Genomic DNA, 21,129 nt, shown 5'->3' on the forward strand with positions numbered 1-21,129 from the left:
AACACAATTAAATCTGTCGCCGCACACGCTCTTCTAGATGGACCTGCAGTATTCTGTGGATGTAAACCTTTGACCCCGCCGATAAGGCGGCTCAAGGACATCTTGGCAGCGCGCCAGCCGCACACTTGGCTCACAAACAGCGGACGCGGGCACCTAGTGAGGCTAGTGCCCGCGTCCGGGATAACGCGCGGCTGGCACTGTGAAATATTCTAAGTCCGAATCCCGTGACGCGCTTTGCCGCGTGAATAAAAGCGAGCGATCGCCGCGCAGCGGCTCATTCGCGCTGCTGCTGTCGCACAGGCAACTGCATTGAACGCTGCCAAGATGCGTTACTGACTCCGTCTCTCATTACACTGGCTCTCGCACACTTTCATTTTCTTTTCATTCTCATCCCCCCCCCCTTCTGCAACAAACAAGTTTTTGACGTGTATCTCCATAACGGATAAAGTCTCTGAGCACTATGAGACTTAACATCTGAGGTCATCAGTCCCCTAGAACTTAGAACTACATAAACGTAACTAACATAAGGACATCACACACATCCATGCCCGAGGCATGGTTCCAGACTGAAGCGCCTAGAACCACTCGGCCACAACGATCGGCAAAGGATAAAGACTTTTTAAACTGTGGAGATGGTTCTTCTAGATAAATGCCTGAACAATGAATATTAAAATTTGAGCAATTTTCTGCGGTTATTTGTTATTCAGATTTCGCCTCATACCTGATTTTAAGTGAAGAGGTAGGGTAAATTTGAACCTCTGTACCTTGGAAACGGATAAAGATACAATCAAAAATTTCAAGATTATTTGAGACCGGGATCTTAGAAACATATCGTAAAAAATTCAGCCATTTGCTGTGAATAGCCGCCTTGGAATCCGCGTCCGGGTTTTAGTCTGCTGGTGACGACGAACGTATAATAGTAGAAAATCTTTGTGGGGTTTTCCGAGGAACTGCCCACGAGCTAATGGTGCAGCCATAACTGCCATCAAGCCCACCACAGATCACATCAAATGCAAAAAGAACCAACCGATTTGCTCTATTTGCCTAATCAGGGGGAGGTGTATAATATTCATACTTCGACCCTTTGTTGTAGGATAGTAACACTAAGACGATCCTTCTGTTTAATATACAAATGGTCTCTAGGCCAAGAGCTATCCAAAACTCTGCCTGTTTATCACCAAAAGAACACAAATTACGAAATGAAACTAAACTCCCCGAACAGGCAATGAAGGTCCAACGTTACCGACCCACCACAGTGTCATTCCCAGCCAACAGGCGTCACTGGAAGTAGATCTGGAGGAGCATGTGTTCATCACACCGCACTTGTTGCCGTATGTCAGTTTACGAGACCGGAGCCGCTACTTCCCAATCAAGTAGTTTCTCAGTTTGCCTCACAAGGGCTGAGTGCACCCCGCTTGCCAACAGCGCTCGGCAAATTGGATGATCACCCATCGAAGCTCCAGCCTAGCTCGACAGCGCTTAGCTTCGGTGATCTGAAGGCTGACGGGAACCGGTGTTACGATTTCGGCAAGGCCGTTGGCACAAAAGGTATGAGCACCACAAATTTCCTTTTTATACAAGGTGTTTTTGAACATATTAGATACGCGTGCTGTCTCGTGCCTATCTATACACTGAATGGTCGTTCTGCCCCCCCCCCCTCCATTATTTTTTGGTGGACTTCAGTATGATATCCACATTACGTGTAGGGGAACTGAAGGAGCTGATAAAGCCTTTCTTTACCGTTCCTTTTCCCAATAACTCCAAGGAATAAGGAGCAAGGAAATATCAAATGAGATCTATCATGAGTGATTTGACGAGGAGCCTGTACCCAACTGGGGCTGAATCAAGACTCAATGTTCGTTACTGTCTATTCAACGGGCTACTGTGATTTGTACAAATAAATGGATTTCTAACAAGCTGCAGCAGCCACACTTCTAATAGATCCACCCAGAGGCTTCAAGAAAGCACAAGAAAGAGGGTGAGCACTTACCTTGTGTAGTTTGTCTGGATTCTCAGTCAAACCCCGTTTGTGTTGGGTCTTTATACATTTGACGAAGGTACTACCAGTACAGATCTTGATTTTGGCCAACAAAGTATACCACGACAACACGTTGTCCCCAAGAGCCCGGGTCACCGAACCCACGAATATCAAGATGCTCACAAATAGCAGTAAGAGCAATGACACAAAATAGTCTCACGATAGTCTATTGCTTTCATTTTTTAGTATTTTACATACACAGAAATTAAATAAATCAAGGTAGATACTTGGATCCGTTCAATTATTATATGGAATGGGCAAGGCGGCAAGTATTCGAACCACTTACATTAAGTTACGTATTGCATGTGTCCGCTGTTTTGCAAGCAAGGTCTACTGTGTTACTTGTGCATTTAATATTTGGTATAGTGACAGAAATTGAAAGTGTTACACCATAAAACACCAGCTCATACCAATCGCGCTGTGTTGAAAGATCATCACAATCGATTATTACGTAAAGAAACTTACATTTCATTCTTACCTAACCTCGAAAACGAACATAAGAATGAGATGTTAAAAGCCAACTGTTGTCTTCAGAAATCTCACAACTTAGCAGCCTAAACTAGTATCATTTTCAAGTTGTTTACAGCCATTTCCCTGCAAGCCCACGTAAATATGTATCTGTCTGTTATTTATGTGACGACAATAGGTAACCCTTACAAGCGCAACGGAAAATTGACGGGAGCAAATGATTGATAGTAACAATGGTTATTTCGTCCTATAAAAAAATAAATCAGATAGGGATGTGCAAGCAGTGTTATGGAAGATTTCCTTATAGGAAATGGTCCGCACCATGCGCATGTTTGGGCAGTCTGTATACTTTATAACAACTCTCAGAATTGTGTGCCAGACCGAGACTCGAACTCGGGACCTTTGCCTTTCGCGGGCAAGTGCTCTACCATCTGAGCTACCCAAGCACGACTCACGCCCCGTCCTCACAGCTTTACTTCTGCCTGTATCTCGTCTCCTACCTTCCAAACTTTACAGAAGCTCTCCTGTGAGCCTTGCAGAACAAGCACTCCTGAAAGAAAGGATATTGCGGAGACATGGCTTAGCCACAGCCTGGGAATATTTCCAGAATGAGTTTTTCACTCTGAAGCGGAGTGTACGTTGATATGAAACTTCCTGGCGGATTAAAACTGTGTGCCAGACCGAGACTCGAACTCGGGATCTTTGCCTTTCGCGGGCAAGTGCTCTACCATCTGAGCTACCCAAGCACGACTCACGCCCCGTCCTCACAGCTTTACTTCTGCCAGTATCTCGTCTCCTACCTTCCAAACTTTACAGAAGCTCTCCTATGAGCCTTGCAGAACAAGCACTCCTGAAAGAAAGGATATTGCGGAGACATGGCTTAGCCACAGCCTGGGAATATTTCCAGAATGAGTTTTTCACTCTGTAGCGGAGTGTACGTTGATATGAAACTTCCTGGCAGATTAAAACCGTGTGCCAGACCGAGACTCGAACTCGGGATCTTTGCCTTTCGCGGGCAAGTGCTCTACCATCTGAGCTACCCAAGCACGACTCACGCCCCGTCCTCACAATCCTGAATTGTGCCATTTTGATCTTTTGGGAACCAGTCAGTGTAATTACTAAGCTCAAGTTTTCAATAAGGTGTTTTGGACTGCTATCATCGTGACCCTTTGGCCTTGAGGACATATGCGTTAGTTCTGGCATCTTGATTTGTAATCTCATGTCTATGCAATCTGAATCGCCATCCTTAATTGTGAATTAGTACTGGTCAGTATTCTGGTGAAATCTGGCAACTATGCAGGCTGCATCCATTACCACTGCCAATAAGACAACAGCCCATATCACATTTTGTATTTTCTGTCATTTATGTTTAACGTAATTTTCCTAGAGAGGTGGAGGGGAAAGGGTGGGGAAGAAGGCAGGACTAGGTAATAAATCATTCTGGCAAAAATGCAGACTGTGCCAGAACACATGAAAGCTTCATACTGTCCTCCACCACCTGAATGCATACACCCCACACATTAGAGGCAGATTCATCTGAAATTTGGGTTTTGCAGTCAGGCATTTACAACCATGACTAACATGTCACCAAATACCTCCGAAATATCTAATTGTTTAATTCATCTCTTCGTTTTCTTAAAATGGCACACCATATTCAGATTCATACGACGTCAGAGTTACACTTAGCAATAATTATCACTGATCCCGGTGGAGGTTCGAGTCCTCCCTCGGGCATGGATGTGTGTGTGTGTTTGACCTTAGGATAATTTAGGTTAAGTAGTGTGTAAGCTTAGGGACTGATAACCTTAGCAGTTAAGTCCCATAAGATTTCACACACATTTGATTTGAATAATTATCATTTTGCCTGGCATAAAAAAATTCTGATAAACGCAAAAGCATTTGATGTCTTCCTTTTACATATCTGAATGTGCCTGTTCTCCACAATCACATTCTCCATAATTACAATTAAATTGGAACTGTCACATGCTTAATGTTGAGGCAAAGCGAAACAAAGACTGCAATTTATTGGCCTAATCCTTAGAAAATGCAGCAGGACTACTAATGAGACCACCTACACTACGCTTATCCGTCCTCTTCTGGAGTGTTGCTGCACGATGTGGGATCTGCATCAGATAGGATTGACGGAGGTCCCGTGCACTACTTGAGAGTGGAATGTTAGAGAAATTGCTTGAAGGTGGTTCGATGAACCCTCTGGCAGGCACATAGTGGTGGATTGCAGAGGAATCGCGTAGAGATAGATGTAGATCAGCCTCAAAACATCAGTTTACTACTTTTTCACTCTATTCTTAGATCTGAAACATGTGCACCATTATTCTGTTGTTCACCTCTTTCATCAGATGGACAACAATTTTCTCTAATGATACTCTCTAATGTCCAGTCACATCAATTTGATCACCAGTCAATAGACTGCACGTGCCTTTTGCGGCACAGACATGCAGGAAAAGAGTCAATGAGATTCTACAAGATACTAACAGGGATATGGAGCCATGCTGAATCCAGTGCCTTGGCTAGCTAATCTAAATTTGTCGGTTGAGAATCCATGGCGCGAACAGCTCGATAGAGTTGGTCCTTCAGATTCTCAACTGGGTGTAACTTTTGGAAATTTGGCAGATGGGTGAGTGCAGTAAACTTATGCTGGTGTTCTTCGTACCATTCACATACATTGCATGCTGTGCGACAAGTTGCATTGTTCCGATGGTAGACAGTGTCATGCTGAGGAGAAAACAAACTGAATGTAGGGGTGGACGCGAGCTCCAACGAAAGATGCATACATGTGTTGACCCAGTGTGCCTTATAGAATGACGATATCACCTAGGAAAATCCACAAAAACATTTTCTAGAACATAACGGTCCCTCCTCCGGCCTGAACGCTTCCGACGATTGTTGAATGGTGTTTGCACCTGTCCGATGGAGCATAAAACGTGATTAATCTGTTAAGGCCGACTATTGCCGTTCACTGGACACCCACTTGCCGTACTGACATCCAAATTCCAGCCTTCGTCGTCGATGAACAACAGTCAGTAAGGGTGCATGAAACAGGTGGCATCGGCGGAGGCCTATGCGCAGCGCGGCCGCTATCACCGAGTGGTTCTCGGCGCTTCAGTCCGGAACCGCGCTGCTGCTACGGTCGCAGGTTCGAATCCTGCCTCGGGCATGGATGTGTGTGATGTCCTAAGGTTAGGTTTACGTAGTTCTAAGTTCTAGGGGACTAATGACCTCAGATATTAAGTCCCATAGTGCTTAGAGCCATTTGAACCATTTGAACCCATGCGCAGCGGCATTCTCTGAACGGTCATTGAGGGGACACTGTTGACAGCCCCTTGGTTTAACTGGGCGGCCAGTTTCTCAACAGTTACACGTCTGTTCTCCTGTACACATCTCCGCTGCCGTCGCTGACCCCTCTCATCGATGGCCCGTGGAGCACGACAGTTACCCTGGCGCCAGTTTTGAGTAATGCTAGTTTACCAGGCTCAGTGTACTTTAAGAACGGCGTCAGGCAAATAGTTAACAAAATTAGCCATTTCTAATATGCTTCCACCCTAGTATCTGAATTAAATCGTGTTCGACGATCCTTCCTCTCGCAGTCATCATTCGTCTGACTTTTGATGCGGCCCACAACGAATTCCTCTCCTGTATAAATCTCTTCATCTCAGAGTATCACGTGCAACCTACATCCTCAATTGTTTGCTGGATATATTCCAATCTCTGTATTTCGCTACAGATTTTGTCCTCTAGAGCTCCCTCTATCACCATGGAAGTCATTCCCTGATGTCTTAATAGATGCCCTACCATCTTGTCGCTTCTCCTTGTCAGTGTTCTCCACATATTTCTATCCTCTCCAATTCTGCGCAGAAACTCCTATATATTCCGACCGTATCAGTCCACCTAATTTTCAACTTTCATCTGTAGCAGCACATCTCAAATGCTTCGATTCTCTTGTCATACGGTTTTCCCACAGTCCGTGTTTCACTACCTTACAACGCTGTGCTCCAATCGCACTGTCTCAGCAATTTCTTCTTCAAATTAAGGCCTATGTTTGATACTAGTAGACTTCTCTTGGTCAGAAATGCCCTTTTTGGCAGTGCTAATCTGCTTTTGATGTCCTCCTTGCTCCGTCCGTCATTAATTATTTTGCTGCCTAGGTCGTAGAATTCCTTAACTACATCTCCTTTGTGACCATCAATCCTGATGTTAAGTTTCTCGCTGTTCTCATTTCTGCTAGTTCTCATTACTTCTGTCTTCCTTACATTTGCTCTCAATCCATATTCTGCATTCATTAGACTGTTTATTCCATTCAGCAGATCATCTTCTCTTTCAGTTAGTATAACCATGTCATCAGCGAATCGTATCATCGTTACCCTTTCACCTTGAATTTTAATTCCACTTTTGAACCTTTCTTTTATTTCCATTATTGTGTCTCCGATGTTCAGATTGGAAAGTAGGGGCGAAAGAATTCATCGGCTGTCTTACACCCTTTTTAATCCGAGCACTTCGCTCCTGGTAGTCCACTCGCTTGGCTCATTTACATATTGTGTATTACCTGTCTCCTTAATGCCCCGTCTTCTTAATGCTTACTACAATTTTTCTCAGATTTTCGAACATCTTGCACCATTCTACACTGTCGAACGCTTTTTCCAGGAAACAGATCCTATGAACGTGTCTAGATTTTTTTCTTTAGTCTTGCTTGCATTATCAACGGCAACGTCAGAATTGCCTCTCTAGTTCCTCTTTCTTTTCTAAGCTAAACTTATCGTCCTCCAACACATCCACAATTTTCCTCCATTCTTCTGTATACTATTCTTGTCAGCAACTTGGATCCACGAGCTGTTAAGCTAACTGTCAGATAATTCTCGCACTTGTAAGCTCTTTCAGTCTTCGAAGTTGATGATATTCTTCGGAAAGTCAGATGGTATGTCACCAGACACATTCGTACATTCTAAAACACCAACCTGAGTAGTAGTTATGTAGCCACTTCGCCCTATGGTTTTAGAAATTATGATGGAACATTATATATCCCTTCTGCCTTATTTGATCTTAAATCCTCCAATTCTCTCTTAAACTCTGATTTTAATACTGGATCCCCTATCTCTTCTAAATGGACTCCTGTTTCTTTTATATTATATTAGACGAATCTTCCTCCTCATAGAGGCCTTCAATCTATTGTTTCCACATACGTGCTCCTTCCTCTGCATTTAACAGTGGAATTTCCATTGCACTCTTAATGTTACTACCTTTGCTTTTAATTTCACCGAAGGTTGTTTTGACTTTCTCATATACTGAGTCAGGCCTTCCGACAATCATCTCTTTTCCGATTTCTTCACATTTTTCATGCAATCATTTCTTCTTAGCTTTCTGGCACTTCCTATTTATTTCATTCCCCAGCGACATGTATTTCTGTATTCCTGAATTTCCCTGAACATTTTTGTACTTTCATCGATGAATTGATGTATTTCTTCTGTTATGTATGGTATCTGCGCAGTCGCCATTTTTGTATTTATGTTTCTTTTTCCAACATCAGTGACTGCGCTTATTAGAGATGTCAATTCGTCTTCAACTGTACTGCCTACTGAGCTATTCCTTATTGCTGTATCTACAATCTTAGAGAACTTCAGGCGTATCTCATCATTCCTTAATATTTCCGTATCCCTCTTCTTTGTGTATTAATTCTTGCTGACTAATCTCTCGAACTTCAACCCACTTTTCATCACTACTACATTGTGATCCGAATCTATATCTGCTCCTGAGTACATCTTACAATTCAGTAACTGTGTTCCAAATCTCTGTGTGATCATTACGTAATCTAACTGAAATCTTCCAGTATCACCCAGTCTTTTCGAAGTGTAACTCCTCCTCTGGTGATTCTTGAACAGAGTGTTCACTATCACTAGCTGAAATTTTTTACAGAACTCAATCAGTCCTTCTTCTCCCTCATTCCTTGTCCTAAGCCCATACTATTCTCTAACTTCTTCTTCTACTCAATTCCTACCATCGAATTCCAGTCCTCCATGACTATTAGATTTTCATCTCCCTTTACGTACGGTATTACCCTTTCAGTATCCTCATATACTTCCTCTATCTCTTCATCGCCAGCTTGCGTCGTTGGCACGTATACCTGATCTATCGTTGTCGGTGTTGGTTTGCTGTCGATTCTGTTAAGAACAACCCTATCACTTAACTGTTCACAGTAACTCACTCTGTGGCCTGTCTTCTTATTCATAACGAATCCTACTCCCGTTATATAATTTTTTTCTGCTGTTAATATTATCCTATATTCGTCCGACAAAAACTCCTTTTCTTCTTTCCATTTCACTTCACTGACAACTACTGTATCTAGACTGAGCCTTTGGATTTCCCTTCTCAGATTTTCTTCCTTCCCTACCACGTTCAAACTTCTGAAATTCCACGCTCCGACATAGGCATATACACTGCCGGAAGAAAACAGTATACCCCTTTAGAAGATTCACTCAAGGTTTATTGTAGTAACAGTGCATATGGAAGACTTGAAATGATTACATTTACAGATCAGTTGCACAAACAGCTCTGAAATTCCAGATATCGACCCATGCTGAAACATCAGTGTTAGTGCTTGGAGAAGCCTCCACGGTGAGCTACGTAGGCGCTGAATCTGGCAGCCAGACGATTTTACAGATGGCGAGTACAGTCGTGGGTTATATTAAGCCACGCCTATTCTCCCTGTTCCCGTAGTTTTGTAAAAATTCTTGGCCGACGAGTCGCACGAGTCACTTCTCGTCCCGTCATATCCCACACCTCCTCAATTGGAGACAAATCCGGAGATGGTGCTGGCCAGGGAAGTTGCTTGCACCTCTTGTACAGCACGTTGAATTACACGTGAATTGTGTGGGCGAGCATTACACTTTTGGAACAGCACAACAGCTTCTTGTGGAAAGAAGTGCAAAAGTATGCGTCTAACAACATTCTGCACGTACCGAGTGCAGGATAGCGCTCCCTGCAGGAATACCAAACGTGAACGAGAGTTGTAGTTTATCGCACCCCAGACCATAAGGCCTGGAGTGGGGCCAGTGGGTGTTCGATCAGTGCATTCTACGAGACAGTGCTCACCAGGTCGAAGTCGTATGCGCAAACGCCCATCATTTGTGTGCAGGCGGGCTCTGCTTTCATCGCCGAATACCACAGCGCTCCATTCAATCTTTCAAGCGATCCTCCTACGTCACTAGTGAGTGGCGTGTGGCGTGAGTGGAAGACGGGCTAGAGATGTGCGTGCCTTTAGTCCCCCTGCTAATAACACGTCTGGGCTCACAAGTCCTCTTACCTGTGCTGTGGTAGCTGTACGGTCTGCCACTGCTGCCCTTAATACACTACTGGCCATTAAAATCGCTACACCAAGAAGAAATGCGGATAATAAAGGGGTATTCATTGCACAAATATATTATACTAGAACTGACATGTGATTACATTTTCACGCAATTTGGCTGCATAGATCCTAAGAAATCAGTACCCAGAACAACCACCTCTGGCCGTAATTACGGCCTTGATACCCCTGGGCATTGAATCAAACGGAGCTTGGATGACGTGTGTTGCTTCAACACGATACCACAGTTCATCAAGAGTAGTGACTGGCGTATTGTGACGAGCCAGTTGCTCGGCCACCATTGACCAGAAGTTTTCAATTGGTGAGAGATCTGGAGAATGTGCTGGCCAGGGCAGCAGCCGAACATTTTCTGTATCCAGAAACGCCCGTACAGGACCTGCAACATGCGATCGTGCATTATCCTGCTGAAATGTAAGGTTTTGCAGGGATCGATTGGAGGGTAGAGCCATGGCCGTAACACATCTGAAATGTAACGTCCACCGTTCAAAGTGCCGTCAGTGCGAACAAGAGGTGACCGAGACGTGTAACCAATGCCACCCCATACCATCACGCCGGGTGATACGCCTGTATGGCGATGACGAATATACGCTTCCAATGTGCGTTCACCGCGATGTCGCCAAACACGGATGCGACCATCACGATGCTGTAAAAAGAACCTGGATTCATCCGAAAAAATGACGTTTTGCAATTCGTGCACCCTGGTTCGTCGTTGACTACACCATCGTAGGCGCTACTGTCTCTGATGCAGCGTCAAGGGTAACCGCAGCCATGGTCTCCGAGCTGATAGTCCATGCTGCTGCAAACGTCGTCGAACTGTTCGTGCAGATGGTTGTTGTCTTGCAAACGTCTATTGACCCAGGGATCGAGACGTGGCTGCACGATTCGTTATAGCCAAGCGGATAAGATGCCTGTCATGTCGACTGCTAGTGATACGAGGCCGTAGGGATCCAGCACGGCGTTCCGTATTACCCTCCTGAACCCACCGATTCCATATTCTGCTAACGGTCATTGGATCTCGACCAACACGAGCAGCAATGTCGCGATACGATAAACCGCAAACACGATAGGCTACAATCCGACCTTTATCGAAGTCGGAAACGTGATGGTACGCATTTCTCCTCCTTACACGAGGCATCACAACGTTTCACCAGGCAACGCCGGTCAACTGCTGTTTGTGTATGAGAAATCGGTTGGAAACTTTCGTGATGTCAGCACGTTGTAGGTGTCGCCACCGGCGCCAACCTTGTGTGAATGCTCTGAAAAGCTAATCATTTGCATATCACAGCATCTTCTTCCTGTCGGTTTAATTTCACGTCTGTACCACGTCATCTTCGTGGTTAAGCAATTTTAATGGTTAGTAGTGTTATACGATGATCCTGACGGGCGACTTAGGCTGCGTGGACGTCCAGAAAATTATCAACGGGTGCGAGCATGTTCACGTGACCACTAATACCAGCATCATTGCACAGCTGACACGGCACGTCCAACTTGGGTAGCAATTCCTCCAAAGGGCCATTCCGCCACTCGTGAGACCACAGAATGACCCCTTTCAGTCGGGCTCATTTGGCTGTAGGAGGCACGAGTGCTTCTCCGTGGTGTGGTTTCCTGGTTGCCGCTCACGTTTACACCACATTGAGCTTTCTGGCTGAGAACATTCCCTGTTAAAAGGTAGACAACGATGGCGCTCTGGTAGCTATACCACTACGCTGTCTGTTGGCGGGCGACGTTGAAACCATTATCAGTAAATGTACTATTCCCCAGGTGGCATATGCCGTCATCGGGTCGAAATTGAGCCGTCTCTTCAGGCGTAGTAATTTCTTTCCCGGCAGTGTAGTGTTTCGCTGGCTAGTAATGCGGGAGCTGCCCGCCCGGTTAGCCGAGCGCTCTAACGCACGGCTTTCCGGAGTGGGAAGGAGCGCCTGGTCCCCGGCACGAATCCGCCCGGCGGACCTGTGTCGAGGTCCGGTGAGCCGGCCAGTCTGTGGATGGATTTTAGGGGGTTTTCCATCTGCCTCAGCGAATGCGGGCCGGTTCCCCTTATTCCGCCTCACCTACACTATGTCGGCGATTGCTGCGCAAACGAAGTTCTCGACGTACGCGTACACCACCATTACTTTACAACGCAAACATAGGGGTTACACTCCTCTGGTGTGAGACGTTCCCTGGGGGGTTCACCGGGGGCCGAACCGCACAATAACCGTGGGTTCGGTGTGGGGCGGCGGAGGTCGGAAGTGGACTGTGGTAGTCGTCGTCGGGTTGTGGACCACTGCGGCTCCGGCAGGGACGGAGCCTCTCCGTCGTTTCTAGGTACCCGGTTAACATACAATACATACAGGGTGTTTCAAAAATGACCGGTATAGTTGAAACGGCAATAAAAACTAAACGAGCAGCGATAGAAATACACCGTTTGTTGCAATATGCTTGGGACAACAGTACATTTTCAGGCGGACAAACTTTCGAAATTACAGTAGTTACAATTTTCAACAACAGATGGCGCTGCAAGCGATGTGAAAGATATAGAAGACAACGCTGTCTGTGGGTGCGCCATTCTGTACGTCGTCTTTCTGCTGTAAGCGTGTGCTGTTCACAACGTGCAAGTGTGCTGTAGACAACATGGTTTATTCCTTAGAACAGAGGATTTTTCTGGTGTTGGAATTCCACCGCCTAGAACACAGTGTTGTTGCAACAAGACGAAGTTTTCAACGTAGGTTTAATGTAACCAAAGGACCGAAAAGCGATACAATAAAGGATCTGTTTGAAAAATTTCAACGGACTGGGAACGTGACGGATGAACGTGCTGGTAAGGTAGGGCGACCGCGTACGGCAACCACAGAGGGCAACGCGCAGCTAGTGCAGCAGGTGATCCAACAGCGGCCTCGGGTTTCCGTTCGCCGTGTTGCAGCTGCGGTCCAAATGACGCCAACGTCCACGTATCGTCTCATGCGCCAGAGTTTACACCTCTATCCATACAAAATTCAAACGCGGCAACCCCTCAGCGCCGCTACCATTGCTGCACGAGAGACATTCGCTAACGATATAGTGCACAGGATTGATGACGGCGATATGCATGTGGGCAGCATTTGGTTTACTGACGAAGCTTATTTTTACCTGGACGGCTTCGTCAATAAACAGAACTGGCGCATATGGGGAACCGAAAAGCCCCATGTTGCAGTCCCATCGTCCCTGGATCCTCAAAAAGTACTGGACTGGGCCGCCATGTCTTCCAAAGGAATCATTGGCCCATTTTTCAGATCCGAAACGATTACTGCATCACGCTATCTGGACATTCTTCGTGAATTTGTGGCGGTACAAACTGCCTTAGACGACACTGCGAACACCTCGTGGTTTATGCAAGATGGTGCCCGGCCACATCGCACGGCCGACGTCTTTAATTTCCTGAATGAATATTTCGATGATAGTGTGATTGCTTTGGGCTATCCGAAACATACAGGAGGTGGCGTGGATTGGCCTCCCTATTCGCCAGACATGAACCCCTGTGACTTCTTTCTGTGGGTCTTTCTTGAAAGACCAGGTGTACCGCCAGAATCCAGAAACAATTGAACAGCTGAAGCAGTACATCTCATCTGCATGTGAAGCCATTCCGCCAGACACGTTGTCAAAGGTTTCGGGTAATTTCATTCAGAGACTACGCCATATTATTGCTACGCATGGTGGATATGTGGAAAATATCGTACTATAGAGTTTCCCAGACCGCAGCGCCATCTGTTGTTGAAAATTGTAACTACTGTAATTTCGAAAGTTTGTCTGCCTGAAAATGTACTGTTGTCCCAAGCATATTGCAACAAACGGTGTATTTCTATCGCTGCTCGTTTAGTTTTTATTGCCGTTTCAAATATACCGGTCATTTTTGAAACACCCTGTACAATACAATACAATGCATGAGGTCCTTGTGACTTTTCATTTAGGTGGGAACTTCTCACCAATGTCTATAACACATCACATCTGTTGTGGCAAACTTAGGGAAAATATTCTATTCGTGTGAGGGCTTCTTCTTTAAAGAAAGGAGACACTGACTGCACTACATTCTACTAATTTTCAGTGTTTCTTAGTATCTCATTACACGACTTTTGATTCGTTTCCTCATTTTTGTTTTGATCTTCATCAGGTATAGCAATGCCTTAAGCCTGAAATGTTTCATAATTTAGAATTCTGTGTGAATTTGCTTCATGAAAAATAAAAAGGACAACGTTGGAAGATTGAAACAATCTTCTTTTTATCACTCGCAGGTCTGACGGTCGCACTTGCGAAGATGTGGATGAGTGCCTGTCCTCGAATCACGGATGCCAGCAGCTGTGCGTCAACACTCTGGGGTCCTTCACCTGCGCTTGCAAGACCGGCTTCCGGCAACGTGGAGACGCCTGTGTCGGTCAGACTCGCACTCCTTGGCATCTTGCAATGCGTCTTTTCTCTTTGATCTTCTAAGTTCATTTTCAATCGATATGACTAAGTAATACACATTTGTTTTGTTGCTGGACTGGACGATACGCTATTAGAAAAGTTATGCCGTATGTGACTGTTGTTTCAGACGTGGACGAGTGCGAGATCAACAACGGTGGGTGCAGCTACTTGTGTGTGAATTCTCCGGGTTCCTTCCACTGCGTCTGCCCCAAGGGCTTCAGACCTAGTGCTAGGTGAGTCAACGAATAGCTGTATTTCTGGCAAATCTTCCTTGCTACTGAAATACACTCCTGGAAATGGAAAAAAGAACACATTGACACCGGTGTGTCAGACCCACCATACTTGCTCCGGACACTGCGAGAGGGCTGTACAAGCAATGATCACACGCACGGCACAGCGGACACACCAGGAACCGCGGTGTTGGCCGTCGAATGGCGCTAGCTGCGCAGCATTTGTGCACCGCCGCCGTCAGTGTCAGCCAGTTTGCCGTGGCATACGGAGCTCCATCGCAGTCTTTAACACTGGTAGCATGCCGCGACTGCGTGGACGTGAACCGTATGTGCAGTTGACGGACTTTGAGCGAGGGCGTATAGTGGGCATGCGGGAGGCCGGGTGGACGTACCGCCGAATTGCTCAACACGTGGGGCGTGAGGTCTCCACAGTACATCGATGTTGTCGCCAGTGGTCGGCGGAAGGTGCACGTGCCCGTCGATCTGGGACCGGACCGCAGCGACGCACGGATGCACGCCAAGACCGTAGGATCCTACGCAGTGCCGTAGGGGACCGCACCGCCACTTCCCAGCAAATTAGGGACACTGTTGCTCCTGGGGTATCGGCGAGGACCATTCGCAACCGTCTCCATGAAGCTGGGCTACGGTCCCGCACACCGTTAGGCCGTCTTCCGCTCACGCCCCAACATCGTGCAGCCCGCCTCCAGTGGTGTCGCGACAGGCGTGAATGGAGGGACGAATGGAGACGTGTCGTCTTCAGCGATGAGAGTCGCTTCTGCCTTGGTGCCAATGATGGTCGTATGCGTGTTTGGCGCCGTGCAGGTGAGCGCCACAATCAGGACTGCATACGACCGAGGCACACAGGGCCAACACCCGGCATCATGGTGTGGGGAGCGATCTCCTACACTGGCCGTACACCACTGGTGATCGTCGAGGGGACACTGAATAGTGCACGGTACATCCAAACCGTCATCGAACCCATCGTTCTACCATTCCTAGACCGGCAAGGGAACTTTCTGTTCCAACAGGACAATGCACGTCCGCATGTATCCCGTGCCACCCAACGTGCTCTAGAAGGTGTAAGTCAACTACCCTGGCCAGCAAGATCTCCGGATCTGTCCCCCATTGAGCATGTTTGGGACTGGATGAAGCGTCGTCTCACGCGGTCTGCACGTCCAGCGCGAACGCTGGTCCAACTGAGGCGCCAGGTGGAAATGGCATGGCAAGCCGTTCCACAGGACTACATCCAGCATCTCTACGATCGTCTCCATGGGAGAATAGCAGCCTGCATTGCTGCGAAAGGTGGATATACACTGTACTAGTGCCGACATTGTGCATGCTCTGTTGCCTGTGTCTATGTGCCTGTGGTTCTGTCAGTGTGATCATGTGATGTATCTGACCCCAGGAATGTGTCAATAAAGTTTCCCCTTCGTGGGACAATGAATTCACGGTGTTCTTATTTCAATTTCCAGGAGTGCATATTTCGTGTTGCACTATTATATTTTTGGCTTTCATTCACTGAGAAAAGTATTTTTCCATGCCAGAAATGTTGTGGTGTTGAAATGCAGCTCTCTGATTCCATAACATCGACTTAAATGTGGATAATACTTTTTTCGTTTAAAACAGTGGGTCATTGCCAATACATAGTGTCATTCCAAAAGTTGATGTGCCTTTAGCTAAACAAAAATTTGTACTGGCCTATAAAAAAAAAATAGACGAACAACCACACGTAATACTATACCACATAGAGAAGCCAGTGATTCCAGTGAAATATCTAGGGCAACATTTCAAAAGTTAAGACTTTGTAACAGTCCCTGATGTTTAGTATTCAAACGAGAACTTATAAGTAGCTCTAAATGAATCAGTATACCTATGAAAAGTGTAAGCTACTATGTGGACCGTGCTCGACTCGTAGATAATGTTTGTAGCGGAAATCTACCTAACACGATAAATGATTATCAAATAGGTGAAATATCATGGTTTTACAAACGTGAAAATGTTGGTTAAATTTTGTGAATATCGTGAACCAAATTGAAAAATAAATGAGTATTACTTTATCCCACCCATCGCGATAGATCATATCACGAATCAGTAACATACAATACAACAGCATAAAGCACCAGGGTACGGGTGCACTGGACAATAGCGATCCATTCGAAATGACCCCCAGGCAGTAGAGATATTAAGAACGAACTGATAAATCATTTCATGCATACGGACACATTTCTGTGATGCCTCTGGTCTTGGCGTATGGTGTAAGCGTTACAGTTTGGCCTGTTTCGAAGAACGAATTTCAATACTCTTTGTGAATTGGAGTTTCTAAAATCGTTGAACAAAATAGTAAATGTGGTGTCACCGCCAGACACCACACTTGCTAGGTGGTAGCCTTTAAATCGGCCGCGGTCCGTTAGTATACGTCGGACCCGCGTGTCGCCACTGTCAGTGATTGCAGACCGAGCGCCGCCACACGGCAGGTCTAGAGAGACTTCCGAGCACTCTCCCCAGTTGTACAGCCGACTTTGCCAGAGATGGATCAATGACAAATACGCTCTCATTTGCCGAGACGATAGTTAGCATAGCCTTCAGCTACGTCATTTGCTACGACCTAGCAAGGCGCCATTACCAGTTTATATTGAGATTATAATTAATGTATCATCAAGAGCGATGTTCTCCAATTATGGATTAAAGTTAAGTATTCAAGCAACTACGTACTTTATTTATTAGACTCAACTCCTTTAATTGTTCCAGACCTCACGCCAGTCTGCGTGAGCTTAAACGCGTGCATTTCGGCCTCCTCTAGCAACACGGTGTTGGCTCTTCTGCCAACACATCACATGAACGGACCGCGGCCGATTTAAAGGCTACCACCTAGCAAGTGTGGTGTCTGGCGGTGACACCACAGTAAACACTGAGAAAGTCGCCGAAAATGGAAACTAAAACACTTGTCCTCAGAGTACTTATTAAAGTAACAGAGTATGAAGTCTTCTTTTTCTCCTGGTTACTACTGGCGACACGTAACATCTTAGACAGTTTCCACTCGCGCTAACAATTACTTTTCGTTCTGGTCTGTGCTCTTCATAAGGTGTATGGCTTACATATAACAACTTGTAGCGTAGCAGTCCATTTATTTTCATTCACTTACTTTTAAATTCCATGCTAAATAAATGTTGTAATCATTCTGATCCTTTCAGATGACAAATCACAGTTATCTGATTTGTTTGATGTAGCCATTGAATGTGTAACGACAAAGGTAGTCTCGTAATTAATTTAATGTAACAAAGAGTTCTTATCGTACAATTGTTAACTGTAGGAACAACACAACAGTTGCTGAATCAACAATATTTTTATTGCTGACAAGACCAGTTTATGACAAAATAAGTTGTATCATCTGGTGTAAATTGCAAGGATCAAAAGAATATGTATGAAAACGAGGGCATGCGATCCTGAATAAATGGATAATATAGGGGATAAACAACTATACGCACGTACGAATACCTAAACGAGTCATTAAAAAGATGGTTCAAATGGCTCTGAGCTCTATGGGACTTAACATATGAGGTCATCAGTCCACTAGAACTTAGAACTACTTAAACTTAGCTAACCTATGGACATCACACACATCCATGCCCGAGGCAGGGTTCGAACCTGCGACCTGAAACTGGGCGAGAAAAAAAAAATACTTTGCAATATTTATTGAACGCCCCTCGTATCAAATGCTTTTGTATTTTAGATTCTCGTCTGTTGTGAGATAAGTTGCCATTACTTGACAGATTTTAATCAGTAGATTCATACTGGGTTTGGTAAACGTATAAGGGAAATATACGAAATTATTGTCACCTGTCCACCTACTTTATGTCGCGGCGCTTCAATGTTGTGGTGGCATTATGTGCAGCGACAGTGAACCTATGGTACAGCATTCAACCTCTACATCGCAGCCTTCATTATCGATGGACATGTAGGAAATAAATCGAGTGATCAGTTATATACTCGCTGACTCTGAAGGGTAAAACACCCTGAAAATCCACTTTGTCCTTCGAAGTATCGTTGAGTTGTATGGTTACGCAATGCCAAGTTGTTTGAACACCCTGAGAGATGTCGTCACTATTTCGCAAAAAGCAGATAACTGGTGAAGTGCACCGAAATGGAAAAAAAGAACGTTGTGGTTCTGAGTACAAAATGTGTTTAAGGGCCGGGCGGAGTGGCCGAGCGGTTCTAGGGGCTGGAGTCTGGAACCGCGCGACCGCTACGGTCGTAGGTTCGAATCCTGCCTCGGGCATGGATGTGTGTGATGTCCATAGGCTATTTAGGTTTAAGTAGTCTAAGTTCTGGGGGGCTGATGACCTTAGCAGTTAAGTCCCATAGTGCTCAGAGCCATTTGAACCATTTTTGTGTTTAAGGGAATATGGCGGGGCTAAGTTTCTTATAAAAATACACTCAAACGGGGTTTCCGAACTGTACTACCGGCCGCAATTGATCCACAGTATTGCAGTGAATATCTCCAAACACAAGCACCCTCGTTCACATACTTAAATAATTTGTCAGAACACAAATTTTTTCCTAACCGTCAGTGATCCAGTTGATGGGCTCGTTACACTTGACAGATGACAGGTGTATCTGCATGTACTGTGGGTTAAACAGTGGACGTCTCCATATTAAGCAGCCCATAGTTAATAATGATATGTTGCCAAATTTCCTGTTATAATGATTACCCACGACCGCCACTGCTTTGCGCTGCCTCACTGAGCGACTGAACTATTTGAACGTTTTACGTTTGCTACGACGGTAACTATTTCTATCTGCAACTCAGTACCTTAACTAGTACAATTTTCAAATATTTCACAAATGAAGCCGTTTGGGAGGCTTCAACCTCACGTATCCCCATCATTGCATTTTTATACTACAGCACTGAAACCTTTTTTTACACAGGGTGATCCACAAGTTCGTTAACATTAGAAAATTCAGTACTTCGACGTAATACTGTAGGTAGAGAGGTAAAATTTGACACGTGCTAGAAAGGACATGGAGTTTTATTGAAACCAAAAAAATAGTGCAGGCAGTGACCAACAGATGCATTTCATATGATACAAAAGCAATAATTAGCATAGCAATTGATTTTTAGCGAAGACAGTGATCTATATAGTAAATGATCAACATTAGCTGTAATTGAGGGACAAGGTTGTGAACAGCACTGCACAGCAGATCACTAGGTATGGTGAGAAACTGTCATCGGATGCTGTCTGCAGTAGACTTACAACTTCAGGTAATCCCACAACCAAAAATAACACTAACAACACGGATTGAGGTCTGGGGGCTAGGAAGGCCAAGCGTGAGGGACGTGGTGGCTCAGCACGCAGTCCTCACCAAACGATGTACGCTTTGGATCCTGCCGGGTTAGGGATGACATGACTCCCTGTCTCACTACAGTTCCTTTTACACACGACTCTCACGCGACGTCACTGGCGTGTTGCTGTTCAGAGCCATCTGCTGGCACCCTGTTTTGCACTAGTTTTCGGTTTCATTGAAGCCCCATGTTATTTCAGGAATGTAATCAATTTTTACCTCTCTACCCGCATTATTCCGTGAATTAATGCATTTTCAAATGTCAACGTACTTTTGAGTCATCCTGTATATCGTATTTGCATTCTCACAGTCCGTTTGCTGTCTTGTCCTGTCGCTATATTATACAGTAACATGTGATGGTCAGCCTCGAACTGCAGTGGTCACTCAGATGGTTTGGCAAGTAAATATTATTCTGCCCTTCTTCCTTGATTTTTTCATGCGGGTCTGCCATGTATTTCCGTTAAGTGAATGATCTGATCGGACATGACCGACGTTGTTTTTATACAGGTTGCATCTGTAATTTAGTTTCAAAAGTGCGCACTGCAGTAGTTTTTTTTTTCCTGTATTGAATTTCAATTCTCCCCCAAGTGGGCGGGCTGGCAGCAGGCTCTTCAGCCTTTCGCGACAGTAATAGCTGTCACATTCTTTATACAGAAAACAAAACTAAGGCAATAAGGAAGCGTTGCTAAAACGAATGGAATTAAAAGATAAGAAACAATAGAAGTAGGCGATAAAACGGTGACGTAAATTGTAAAACGGCGGAAAATTGTGGAAAGTTAAAACATAAAACAAAGGGTGGGCGATGCTAATAAAATACACAGGAAGCAGACAGGTAAAATAGAAGAGGCAGAAAATTAAAAAAACATTGTAACGGTCTGATTTGTGTTCGCAACAGATATAAAAATTACACCCAGCGACAGTATGATTTCCGTTCGCAACACTTCGTAAAAGACGCAGAACTCTTAACAATCACTGGAAACATGCACTAAAACGCCGGAACGAAGATGACACACCACAGCCATGGGCAGATCGGGGGGGGGGGGGGGGGGACCTAGACAGATTAGAGGGGAAAAAAGGGGGGAGGAAGTGCAGTGTCAACGTGAAGCTATTTTATTTGACACGTATTCCATATATTTGCGAGCAGTGCCTTGTTTCATCGCTAACGGATCGTCGTCATAGAGTCCGCGATTCCTCTCCAAATTATTTTCTGTTTTGTTTTGACAGACATACGAGGGCTGCCCACAAAGTAATGCACCGAATTT

At 45.2% G+C, this 21,129-nt stretch overlaps 1 protein-coding gene across 1 annotated transcript in view; it reads left to right on the top strand.

Annotated features, from left to right (window-relative positions):
• Positions 1–21,129, top strand: part of LOC126254096 (fibrillin-3-like) — a 266,318-nt gene that overhangs the window by 181,327 nt on the left and 63,862 nt on the right. The window contains exons 15-16 of the mRNA XM_049955286.1: positions 14,126–14,265; positions 14,425–14,530. Of these exons, the coding sequence (XP_049811243.1) occupies positions 14,126–14,265; positions 14,425–14,530 (246 nt within the window). The remainder of the gene's footprint in view (positions 1–14,125; positions 14,266–14,424; positions 14,531–21,129) is intronic.

The sequence above is a fragment of the Schistocerca nitens genome, chromosome 1, assembly GCF_023898315.1.
Source record: "Schistocerca nitens isolate TAMUIC-IGC-003100 chromosome 1, iqSchNite1.1, whole genome shotgun sequence".
In the NCBI taxonomy this organism is placed as follows: domain Eukaryota; kingdom Metazoa; phylum Arthropoda; class Insecta; order Orthoptera; family Acrididae; genus Schistocerca; species Schistocerca nitens.